This window comes from Camelus dromedarius, chromosome 11 (genome assembly GCF_036321535.1).
Source record: "Camelus dromedarius isolate mCamDro1 chromosome 11, mCamDro1.pat, whole genome shotgun sequence".
Lineage (NCBI taxonomy): Eukaryota > Metazoa > Chordata > Mammalia > Artiodactyla > Camelidae > Camelus > Camelus dromedarius.
In genome coordinates, this window is record NC_087446.1 from 536,854 (window position 1) to 548,978 (window position 12,125).

General features: G+C 65.2%; 1 protein-coding gene across 4 annotated transcripts; it reads right to left on the reverse strand.

Moving 5' to 3' along the window:
- Window positions 1-543: 543 nt before the first annotated feature.
- TRABD (TraB domain containing) lies at window positions 544-10,295 on the reverse strand. Of its 4 annotated transcripts, none has more exons than XM_031463512.2 (10): window positions 10,202-10,295; window positions 4,899-4,967; window positions 4,463-4,541; window positions 3,919-4,085; window positions 3,548-3,688; window positions 2,751-2,861; window positions 2,520-2,659; window positions 2,169-2,341; window positions 1,982-2,093; window positions 544-1,727 (listed from the first exon to the last, which is right to left on the reverse strand). In XM_031463512.2, exons 2-10 carry the CDS (start codon window positions 4,929-4,931, stop codon window positions 1,529-1,531), a joined length of 1,155 nt encoding a protein of 384 aa, XP_031319372.2. In that variant the 5' UTR covers window positions 4,932-4,967; window positions 10,202-10,295; the 3' UTR covers window positions 544-1,528. The 4 variants fall into 4 exon arrangements, with proteins under 4 accessions (XP_031319372.2, XP_031319374.2, XP_031319373.2 ...); XM_031463513.2 differs by having other exon boundaries at window positions 1,532-1,836; XM_031463517.2 differs by having other exon boundaries at window positions 1,532-1,863.
- Window positions 10,296-12,125: the final 1,830 nt, after the last annotated feature.

A 12,125-nucleotide genomic window follows, 5' to 3' on the forward strand; every position in this document is an offset into this window, starting at 1 on the left:
GGAGAGGCCTGCAGGGTGCAGACCTGTGGGTGCCTGCCGGCCCTCCCTCTCCCCCACATGTAGCCAGACCTCAGGGTTCCAGCAGTGCTGCCTGGACCTGTGGAGAGGACCTCAGTCTGGGGAGGCTCAGGAGCCCCCTGCCCATTGTGAGCCATCAATGCTGGCCCAGGGCAGAGGAGGCAGGAGAGTGCGGAAGACCCAGCACGAAGGGAGAGCTGGGCCTCCTGGGGCAGAGACGGCCAAGGGAACCCCAGCCCCGCCAGCCTCCTGCTGCGTCCCTGGAATGGCCCATGCTCCCCTCCAGGCTCGCTGTTGTCCTTCTGGGCAAATCTTAGCCACTGGTCCCCACAGTTTTGTATAGATCGCTGGACTCGCCCACCTCCTCCCCTCCCACATGCCAGGGTGAGGGGCTGAGCAGGGCAGGGACCGAGGGTGAGGGCAGGGGTGCACACTAGGGACGCGGGTGCGCCCAGCCCGGGCCCCACGGCCCAGGGAGCACTGCCCTTGCCACTGAGTCCCATCTACACACGTCACCAAACAGGCTTCCAAAAGTAGGCTTTATTTCAGCTTCTTAGAGGCGCACACACGCGCGTGCGAACGACAGTTACGGTCCAGCCTGAGGCCCCCCAGCGCATGCTGTGGGCTTCACTGGATTCAGGCAGACACCGAATCAACACAAACACAATCAAACGTGAACCCTGGGCCCCAGACAGGGTGCAGAGGCTGCGTCGTAAACAGGTGACCAGGAGACTGTGCACACAGGTGACGAATGGGTGGAAGTGTTGTGTGGGGCCAGCTTGGTCCTGGGCCAACCAGTCCCAGCCCAAGGTGGGCTCACATGCAAGGTGGAGGGCCCCAGAGGACATGCCGCCTATCCACTGAGGGCGGGGTGACCCCAGGTGCCTCCACCAGACGCACCGGGAGCAGGTTCGACCCGCCGCGGCCCAGCCAGGCGCACGCCCCAGAGGGCCGCAACCCCGGCCCCGCTGCCAGGTGGCCGGCCTGGCTCCCTGCAGCCCAAGCCGATCCTCCCCACATGCTCGTCCTCTTGGAGCTGAGACTCCAAGAAAAAGATGCTCTCTTTGTCCCAAGTGGAGTTAAGGCTTGTATTTCCTGACATTTGCTTCAGTTTGTTTTAAGTTAAAATTACCTGAGTAAAAAAGTTTCAGACATTTTTAAAAGCCAAAAACAATCTCTGCAGACAGAGCTTTGCTGGCGCACATCCAGGGCCGCCAAGCTTGGCCAAGCCACCCTCTGCGGGGGGTACCCCAAGGAGCTGCACCCAAGGGCTTCGTGGGGCCACCCTGCCCTTCCCAACATGCTGGCCCAGAACCCACCGTGAGAAGCCCCTACTGGAGGAGAGAAGGCACAGTGAGGTGAGCGATGGCCGGCTGTGGCCCACACGCTCTACCTGGGGCCAGAGGGTGTGGGGGAGCCTCAGCCCCTCTCCCGCCAGGTCATCCTGCCGCCGTGACCTTCCTGAGGGCCCTGAGCAGAGGGGGCGGTGGGGGCTCTGGGAAGCCTGCGCTCAGACGGTTAAATAATTCTTTATTCGGGTGGGTTGAGGGAGGGCAGGCGAGGCTGGGACTGGACCCCCACGGCGGGTGGCACCCAGGAGCCCCTTGGCTGTAACACCGGAGCAACTGTGGCGGTCCTCTCGGGTGTGGTGGCTCCCTCTGTCCTTCCTACTTGTGCGGCCAGACCTCGGACGCCTTCTGCAGGCAGTACTGGGCGGCGGGCAGAGACAGGACCAGGCTGGTGGCGCGGCGCCCCATCCAATACAGGCCGTAGCCCAGGAGGCCCAAGAAGGCAGCCTTCAGGGCCAGGCGGGACACTCTGCCGGAGACGGACGGCGGGGGCACGCTGGGGGAGGGAGGGTGGGCTGGGCCTGGTTCGGGGATGCGTGATCCCCAGCCCCCAGTCCGGGCACGGCTGCCAGCTCTGCGTGTGGGGGCGCGAGGAGTGGGTGGGTGGCACTCACGTCATGATCTCCTGGATGTTGAGGTCAGTGGTCCAGTTTTTCTCGATGCCGGGGACGTGGCCCATGCCCACAACACCCACCACCACGGAGGGGACGCACTTCCTGGGCTCGGCTGTAGGGGGAGCAATCCTTCAGTGCCCGCCCATCCCACCCATCCCCAGAGGCCCGCCCGGCAGCCGGGCCTCACCATCGGAGGCACGCGGCAGCTCCAGGCGGCGGGCGGCCTGCCTCAGCATGTAGGTCAGGTAGACGTCACGCTCGGAGACGATGGTGCGGTGCAGGTCCGGAAACTCGCCGATCATCTCCGCCATCATCTGCTCCAGCAGGTCCTTCTGCTTACACCGCTCCACATCATCCTTGCTGGGGGCAGAGGGGCACTGCCAGCCCGTGGGGACGCAGCGGCCAGCAGGACGCTGGTGCTGTTGGCCCCGGGCAGGGGCCTGGGCACCTTCTATCTGGGATCAGGGCAGAAGGAAGGGGCGGGGAGGTTCAGCCCAGGAAAAAGAGGGACGCCTGTCAGGAGGCTGAGTGGTCCTACCTGATCGGGTCCGACAGGAAACACAGGCCCCAGGCCAGCTTGACCTTCTGCCAGAAGGAGAGCGCGGCGATGGCCCTCTTGAAGGTGACAGGGATGGGCCGATCGCCCAGATGGAACTTGCAGAAAGGCACCTTGCTGGCCTGGGCAGAGGCTGGTGTCGGTTGGGGAGCCTTGAGCCCCAGGGGCAGCTCCCGAGGGCGGAGCCCCCTCCCCGGCCGGGCCCAGGCCCACCTCCTTGAAAGCCTCCCTGAACTCGCCGCCAGGGGCCATGCCCAGCTGCTCAGTGATGTGGGCTGACACCTTCAGCAGAAGCATCTGCATGAGTCCAGACATGACCCCGTTCTGCAGGGAGAGCGGGCCTGAGTCAGCCAGCTGCACGGTGCCCAGTGCCCACAGCCAGGGGCCGGTGAGGGCCGCGCTGACGTCCAGCAGGGCCTTGCAATGGGCGCCCACACACTGTGGATACGCAGAGGCCCTTTGAACAAACTTCCCAGAGCTGGGCCACCTTGGGGCCACACCATCTTGGACCAGCTGCCTGGCCTCTGCCCCATGGATGCCCCTTCCCCTCTCACCCCTCCAGCCCAGACTCCCACCCCACCTGCTCACATCCTCCTCAGGGCGCGTGTCAGTATGAGTGGACTCGGGTCCTGTACCCAGGGAGATGCCGTGGGGGTGACAGCTCTGGGCAGGAGGCCTTGCCACATGATCCCGAGACCCCCACCCCCACCCCTAGTGACCTGTTCAGCATACCCGGGGTCCTCGGGGCCCCTGGTCAGCTCCTGCCTTGGGGTAGGGGGGTCATCCATCCTCTCTCCCGGGTCTGAAAACTGCCCCTGTCCCACAAGCCAGGGGGAACGGCCCTTGACCAGACAGAGCCCGGGGAGCGGGGTGCCTCTGCACCACTGGGAAGGCCAGGCCTGCCCCAGGCCCTGTGCCCAGGGGGCTGTGTGGCTGCCAGGCGGGCAGAGCCCGGCACGCCCCAGGCCCCCGCAGGCCCAGCCTGGCGTAGCCAGCTGGGAGGGCCGCACCTGCCTCACGGCCTGCTGCAGCTTCTCCAGGCTGAGCTCCTTGGCCTCCCGCAGCAGCGTGCGCTCGTCCATCTTCAGCATGGACACACGGTACTGGCAGAGCTCCACCACCACCACGTCAGGCTGCACCTCCCGGATAGTCTGCGAGGGACATGCCGGCTCCCCACGGCCCTGTGGGCAGGGCCCATGCCGCACCCAGAGGCCCCCACCCCCTGGGCGGCCCTGCCACCAACTCAGCTGATGCTGCGACAACTCAGGGCTTCAGGCAACTATCAGTGGAAATGACCAAGCAGGTTTGCTCGTCCCCAGGGAGGAGAACACCCAAGGCTGTCAGGGCCTGGCCTGAGGTCAGATGGGCGTGGCGGCCTCACCTTCACCACGTCCTTCTTGCTGTCATCGCTGAAGTGGGCCGTGCCCACCACGTACACCCTGCTCCCATCCTCGGCCACCAGCTCGGTCACCGTACGTGGCAGGCTGGGCCGCGCACGCCTCCTCTTCAGCTTCATCTCCAGGAGCAGCTTGAAGGCGTCCACGTCGGCTGCAGGGACAGTGAGGCCCAGCTCGGGGACGTCCGCTGCCGGGCAGCCGGGGCTCCCTGGGCACTGGGTGGGGCCGTGCTGCCCTGTGGAACCTGGACACGCAGGGGGTCCCTCCTGGCCCCTCCCTGAGGAAAGGGGCCTGGGCCTTGGCAAGCTCTGCCCCCGAGGAGGCACCCAGGCTGCTGGGGGCCCTGGGGGGCTCTGAAGGACCGAGCCTCAGGACCACCTGTGCTCAAGAGCCCCCTCCCCTACACCCCAGGGCAGGCCAGGGGCCCCTCGCTCGCCACAAACTCGGGAGGCCACCCAGTCTGAGCCCCTGCTGGCTGGGAAGCTGCCGCCCCTCCCGCCCAGCACAGTGACCTCAGGGAGCACGCACACAGGTTCTGGGGCTCTCCAGGAAGCACCCTGGGCACCACCTCCGAACCCCCTGATGTCACGACGGGTTCTGGGTCAGCCTGCAGAAGGAAGGGGAACACTGTAGCTGGGACAACCGCCCTCTCCGGGGACAGCCTGGGATTTGTCTGGTGGCTCTTCCAATGCCCGGAACTCCTGGGACCCACCTGCCACGTGCCCCGGGACTAAAGGCCTCCCCATGACGACCGCCTGACATGCGGCCCACCCTCAAGGTGCCCGCCCTGGTCCCCCGGGCTGGCCCAGGAGCACCGCAGGCAAGAATGTGGAGCTCTTCTATGCACAGAAGCCAGTGACCCCAGGAAGGCCATGGTGGGGGGGAGCCCCATGCTTGCGGGCAGCTGGCCCAGCCCTGAGCCCACAGCCACCCCAGACCCAGTGCCCCGGCCCAGGCCCCTGACCTCGCGGGGTGGCTGGTCCTCCTGCTCGTCCATAGCTGGGTGGCAGCTCCTGACACCAGTGAGTGAAGCCTGAGGAGACACAGGAGCCCAGGGTCTCAACAGGGGTCAGTGTGCCATGGGGTGCTGGACGCCCTGAATGAACCCTGGGCAGGGCTTCGGCCCATCAGGCCCCTGGTCAGTCTGGGGCCGCTGAAGCGCAGGCTCCCCAGGCCCGGGCACAGCAGGCGGGAGACCCCGGCCACGAGCCCTTCGAGCCCCGCAGAGCGGGGGCTGACTGCAGACAGGGAGACACCCAAGGGCGGGGTGTGCTGCCCGACCTCCAGCTTGCCCAGCGGAGAAGCCCTCAGGCCGCTAGCCAGACCTGGATGTCTCCTTTTTGAATTTGGAGCAAAATACAATTTACAGAATTCCCTCAAGAGAGCTAGCCGAGTGGGAAAAGGGAATCTGCACGCTGGGCCGGCGTGGAAGTCCCCGGCGGCCCGTTGTCCCGGGCCGGGGCCGCTGCCCCGCGTTCCGGAGTCACGTGCCGTGACGACACGTGTCAGCACAGACTCGGGGAACAGAGGGGCTAGGGGGCGGCACCTTGGGGGCTGAGGGGCCCAGGTGTCAGCACAGACTCAGGGAGCAGGGGAGGGGCTAGGGGGCAGCACCTTGGGGGCTGAGATTCCTGGTTTGAGAAAAAAGATGCCAACTGGAAGAAGCTGAGTTAGAAACTGAGACTGTCTGGGCAGGCGCCACCTTGGAGAAAAGCCCGGAGCGGAGCAGGGGCGGGGGCAGGGTGTGGGCTGGGGCCTGGAGCCCCCAGGCTGTCCTCGTCAGAGAGAGAAAACCGCCCAAGATGGGCCATCGAGACCTCCAGAGCTACTGGGGTCTGGGGTTCGGCTGGGGCCATGTCAGGACACGGGGCTCTGGACGTCACTAGACCCCCAGATGCCATGGGAAGTTCAAGCCAGAGTCTGACAGGGCCTCTGCTTCCACCTCTGGGGCCACCTACGAGTGTCGAGCCGGGGTCCTGCCGCCAAAGGACAGGGTGCCTGGCACACGTGGGCACCAGGAGAGAGAGGCTCAGCCACGGCGGCCAAGGAGCTGCTTAAAACGACGAGCTCACTCGGACATTGCGTCAGGGAGCGATTCTAGTTTGTTTTGAGTTGCGGCGGGGCATTGTGGTTTTGCTTCAGTGTCTGTGCTTCGTGGGCAGCAGCTGGGGCCCCGAGAGCCCCGCCGGCCCTGCCGGCCCCACACAGGCCACAGAGCACGCCCAGGGCTCGCATCAGTCTCGCTGGGCTGCACGCTTTCGCAACTTCCGTTACAAAGAGGAAAAGCAAATAATAAAATAAGCAAAAGGCTACGTCAGGTTCCTCCCCGCTTTGTACCCTGTGACCCTAAGCCTTATCCCAGTCTGGGCTCTGTTCCCAACTGATGCCCAGTACCCACTGCTCCTCTCTGAGCCCCCGTTTCCTGTCTACAGCCGGGAGGACCCGTCGGGCAGGTGGTTCAGAGCAGGGGCAGCCCATCCCAAGGACGGCTGGGCCTCTGGAAGAAAGGAGGTCAGGGAAGGGTCAGGAAGAGGAACTGGCTTAAGGCCAAAGGAAGTAACTGGGCCCCATGGGAGGGGGGGGGTTCCAGCTGGCCCAGAAGGGTGGCACTCAGAGCCCATGGGCCTCTGCAGGGAGCAGGGGAGCGGCCCTGGGGTCTCAGCACTCCTGGCTCCCGGCCTGAACCTGAAACAGGCCTCTGGCTGACCCAGTGGGTGGCAGCTCACCTGGCCTCGCCAGGGCCTCTTCCTTCCCTCTGCACAAATGGAAGCATGCAGTGATGCAGGGCACACCCGACACAGAAACAGGAAGCCGTGTCTGCAGGCGGGCTGGGCCGCCCGCCTCAGGCCCCGCACTGGCCCAGACCGTCCACCTCAGCTGCCTCGCACAAGGCTGCCCAGGTGCTAGAAAACTGCCCCAGGAAACATCCACGCTGTCTTGGGAGCCTTCTGTGACAGTCAGCAAGAGTGAGGCCACCGTGGCCTCCGTCTCCCTCCCACTAGTGTGGTGTCCCCAGTTCTGGGCCAGTCCCCCACCCTCCAGGCACTGCCTGGCTAGACGACCCGCTACCAGCCAGGAGGAAGCCTGTGCCCACGGAGAGGGGGCAGACAAGCCTTGAGCCCCGAGATGGCTGGGCCACCAACTGTGGCACAAGGACCCAGGTCCCCTAGGACCCCCAGTGCGGGCACATGGCCTGGGAGGGTGCAGGCAGGAAGGCCACCGAGGCCCCTTCCATGCCAAGAATCCATGATTCTGAGCAGCGTCTCCTTCTGACGCTGTCACAGCCATGCACACCCCGTGTTCTGGTCCCCTCAACCTCAGCCTGGCCCCGCCATACCCTTGCAGGATGTAATTTCAGTGGGTTCTCAATCCCTCCTCCCTGCACCCTGCTCACCATGACGCAAATATTTACAGCGGGGATCCGAGCCTCTCTCAGCTGCCTGAAGGGAGCAAAGGCCCCACCCTAACAGCACCCGGGACCCGGTGCCCGCAGGTCCGCTTTCTGGCCACAAAATCTCTGGACGATGGTCCCAGCAGCTCACCACACTGCCACATGCTGCAGGGAGCACAGACCCCGGGCTAACACCCTGCAGCAACGCCCCCTCCTACATCCAGCCCCACCAGCAGCACAGCTCCAGGGAGCCAGGCGCCAGGCCATGCTGCGGCCACCGACGCTCAGACCCTATGGAGCTCAGCACAAAACAGGACGACGGTCCTGCCAGGCCCAGGGGTCCCCTCCCTCTCCTCAACCAGCTGTCACCACTGAGCCGAACTGTCCCCGGAGCATGACCTTAGGAGCACTGGGCACACCGGTGGGAGCTGCCTCCTGAGTGTGGCCGCCGGAGCCCAGTCCTTCTGGCCAACAGGCCGGCTGGTTGGCCAGCCGCCACCAACCGTGCTGCGGGGATGGCCACAGGCTTGGCCAGATCTCAGGCCACCACTGAGTGCTGCGTGGCCCTGGGCAGGCTGCTGTAACCTGCTGGGGCTCTCAGCTCCTGCCTCCAGGGCCGAGGGGTGAGAGCAGCCGCCCAGCTGGCCCACAGCACAGCACACCACACTCCGGGGTCACTCCAGCCCAAGGCCTCTAGACCTCTTTGGGCCTCCTATTTCCAGGGTGGTGGGCCCACAGGGCATGGGAAGAACCGGCAGCCTGGTCCCAGGACTCTGTGTGGAGGGACGCTGCCATGATGTGGCCCCGCAGACGACAGAAGTGGTGCCCACATGCTCCCAGGAAAACAGACACCAAATCTGAGGGACTCCCTGACATCCCCGAGAGGACCCACCTCAGCAGGTTCAGCAGAGAATGCACCTGCTCACGGGGCAGGGGGAGCCCCACTGGCGATAGGGATCCCCCAGGAACACATTCCTCACTGGGTGAGGAATTAGCACAGAACACGATTTGCTGGGGGCCCGGCACAGGGCAGACCCGAGCACACCAGACAGTCACAGTGCGAGTGGCCAGAGGCTCCCGCCCGCCCAGCCCAGGCAGCCGTCCCCTCTCCTGGTCCCACTGCTGTGGTCTGAATTGTGACCCCACTCAATTCACTTTCTGGAGTTCTGGCCCCAGCGCAATGAACTTAAGAGGTGGGGTCCCTGGGATTTGATTAAGGGTAGATGAGGTCCTGAGAGGGCCCCACAGTGGGACTGGAGCCCCAGTGGGAAGAGACACAGGAGAAGTGGCTATGTGAGGACACAGCAAGGAGCCATCTGTCTGCAATTCAGGAAGAAAGACCCCTTCCCAGCAACCACAGCAGCCAGCACCGTGATCTCGAACTCCCCACCTCCAGACTGTGAGAAAGCAGTCTGTTAATGTTTAAGCGCCCGTCGGTGGTATTTTGTCACGGCCCCAGAGCAGACTGAGACAGCCGTTCTCTTCCCCTCACCCCTCTTAAAAATTAGGAAGCCAGAAACTGCCTTCGAGACCCCACCGTGGCTCTCCACTGCTGGCCAAGAGCTGACCAGCACCAGATGGAGTTTCCAGAAAACCCCCATTTCCCAACTAACCCACTAGGTCTGCTCAGAAATCCAAGGGTCCTAAACTGGACCACAGGCTGCAGAAGGAAATGACTAACTGAGAGGCAGCAGAGTGTAGCCCAAAGCCCTGACTCCCACCCCACCCCCACTTCTGAAGCCTGGGGTCTGAGCGCTCCCGGCTCCGGCCTGAGCCTGAAACAGGAGAACCTCCTGGGTCTGATGGGCGCTGTTCTATGGAGGTGGGGCAAAGGTCAGAACAGGGGTAGAGGGCACATGCCAACTCACATCTGAGCTGGAGGTCCACATGGCTCCTGGTCCAGCACACCTGGCCGACCCTCCTGGAACCTGGGCACTGCCTGGTGCCAGGTCCCCACACTGACCGCCACTGCAGGGCACAGTGGAGGGGCCTGCCTGCCCACCATGCTGGGCTGTCTCCTGGCAGCTTTGCCTGGCAGCCTCAGACACCACAGCAACACGGCCATCCTGCAAGGCTGACCGGGGCCCCAAGGTCAGGGCTCCCTCCCAGTCACACAACAAGGGGGGCAGCAGCAGCAAAAGGGACAGAGGCCCAAGGAGAGCGGAGCCTAGACCGGAGCACAGTGAGCTGGGTGGCCTGTATATATCCTTCCCCAGGGGCTCCCGGAAAGGCAGAAGTCCACCTGGAAACCCCCAATTTCCTGATAAAGGTGTCCTGATGTCCCAAGCCAGCCCAGGACTTCTGAGGCGTTCCTGTTGTCTCCCATGTGCCTTGGCTTCCCCTCCCGGGACAGTTTTCACCAAGACACATACGTGAACTTTGTGGTACTTTGTGGCATGCAAGGTATGTCTCAATAAAGCTGTTCGCACAAACAAGGGGCCAACAGAGCTTCGAAGTTCCGTCTACTCTGCCCATATGGCAGCCTCGCTCGCTCGGCCTGAAGGGCAGAGGCCTCCAGCACGCGGAAGAGCCCAGGGTCTCCTGCTGCCGCCGCCTGGGGAGGTGGGGACCCCGCGCCTCACCCCCGACCCCAACTCCTGGCCCCCGGCCCCCGACTTCGGCCCCTAGTCCCCGCCTCCAAGGCCCCGCCCCCGGGCTGCACCACCGAGAGCTCCAGCCCTTGCGACCCTCGCCGTCGACCCCGACCCAGCGCGCGCTCCTCGGAGGCCGGGGCTTCCCCTTCCGGCCCGAGACCCCACGCTGGGGGCTGGCTGGGCCCGGACAGAAGAGCGGCGGCCCCCGACCTCGATCTGACCCTGACCCGCTGGAAACCCCGCGCGCCGCCCCCCGCCCCAAGCCCGTGCCGCGCGGCGTACCGAGGCTGGGCGGTGTTCCTCAGCCGGCCTCCATGCGGCTCGTCGCCCCACCGGACGGGGCGGACCGGGGCCGCGGGGCGGGGCGGCCGGACGGGCCAGGGCCGGGAGGCCGGGCGGCGCGCTGCATGCCGGGAAGCGTAGTTCAGCGCGCCGTCTGCCTCCTCTTGAAGCCCGCCCAGTACGCGCCCAAGGACTACAGTTCCCAGGGGGATGCGCGCGAGCGGCCGCGGACTCCACTTCCCAGGAGGCCGCGCGTGAGAAGCCCCGCCCCGCCTCGTATCCAGCGCCTCGATCCGAGGACTCAGGCGGTAGCTATGGGACGCGGGTTCGAGTCCCAGGCCTGCCAACCAAGTGGAGCGTGGTTGCGAAGCGCACTAAAATTCTCTGGCCGCAGCTCTCAGTCTGTAAAAGGGGGCTGCCGTTCATACAGCATCTGCGGGATGGCTTTACGTGCTATGATACAAAACTGTCAATCCTGCCCGAAAGGGACAGCGATAGTGCAATGCGGGGAGCAGAATTTGGGTCGCGGATTGCACCAGTGTGGGCGCTCCGACCACCCGTTGGTCTAGCGGCTGGGGTTCGCGGGGGCGATGGGGCGGCCGGGGACGGGGCACGGAGCCGGGGCGGAGCCCTGGGGGATGTCCGGCTTGAGGGGCAGCCCTGTCCAGCCCTTGCCTTGTCTGGGCCTGAGGGGCCAGCCCACTAGCGGTCAGATCTCGGTGCCGGGCCTCCCCTCGGGTTCCAGGAAGGGGGTGCCTGGCCCAGCCCTGGTGATCCGTGCAGGTCCCAGACTCCCCCAAGTTCTGAGTCCGGGAGTGGCCCTCCTGCGGTTCTCGTGCGGGGAAGGCACCTGGCCAGCAGGCTGGGCTCAAGGCTGACGCTTATGTGCGTCGCTTCTGGTCCACGGCCGCGTCTAGCCCTCTCTGTCCAGTTCCCGTTGTTCATTTCCTTAGTGCCAGCGCAGATCACTTCTGCCCTCCTGACCTCTTGGCCGTTCACACAGGAGAGCTGTCGTCCACTCTATGCTCTTGCCCTGGGCTAGAGCCAGTCTGGTTTAGATGCCCACGCTGAGCTGGTGTGGGCACGGAGAGAGGCCTGGGTGCCCGTCCTGGCTGTCTGGGGTAGGGTGCCAGGTTCTCCCAGAGCCCCTCCTTGTGGGAGAGGAGCAGCAACCCCCTGGCCCTGTCCAGGGCTGGACGGTGTGTCAAAAGAACACTGAGCACATGGTGCGGCCCCTGCACTCACTGGGCAGGCGGCGTCCCCTGGCGCCTGCAGAAAGAAGCCTGCTTCTGTGGAACCCGGACCTGCGGCCTTCTGTTCTCCAGCAAACAAGGGCGAGGGGTCAGTTTACAAACCAAGGGCCAGATGCTTACTGCAAGGAACAGGCCTCTGCATGAGACCGGGTCTGAAATGTCCTGCCAGGCCTTGGCTCAGGGGACAGGCCTGGGCAGAGCCATCCTGCCAAAGACACAGCCCGGGGTTCAGGGGCTGGTGCGGCCCAGCCCCACCTGGACCTCTGTGCGTTTGGAAGTTTGGAAGTTCTGTGGCCAGCAGCACTCGGGAGTCACCACAGTGCCGGGCAGCGCACACCCCTCTGCAGGGCTCTGGGACTGTCTCCACTCTGAGCAGAGCCACCGTGCCAGCATGAGCAGGGGAGGGAAGGCCGGGCTGGACTCCAGCCCCGCTTGGAGTGGCAGAGGGGCCGTGGAAACGCCTGAGGTCAGCACAACTTGGGGTCCCCAGGTGGGCAAAGCCACCCTGCCCACGGGGTCCCCTTGGCCCCGTGCCTGGCTCACCATCACAGCGGGGCTGGTTGCGAGGGAACGAGAGGGGCGCTGCAAGCCCTGGTCAGCCCCCTTGGGGCCTGTGGGGTCCCTTCCCCGTGCACGTGGAAATGGGGAGCGCCAGCCCAAGGGGCAGTGGC

What these genes read in the sequence shown, in the direction of transcription:
- TRABD (XM_031463512.2), bottom strand. Translation starts at nt 4,931, where the DNA reads ATGGACGAGCAGGAGGACCAGCCACCCCGCGAG. An exon ending in GCAAGAAGGACGTGGTGAAG is followed by an intron (nt 3,689 to 3,918) that starts GTGAGGCCGCCA and finishes TGTCCCTCGCAG; the next exon opens with ACTATCCGGGAGGTGCAGCC. An exon ending in TGCAGCAGGCCGTGAGGCAG is followed by an intron (nt 2,862 to 3,547) that starts GTGCGGCCCTCC and finishes CTCTCCCTGCAG; the next exon opens with AACGGGGTCATGTCTGGACT.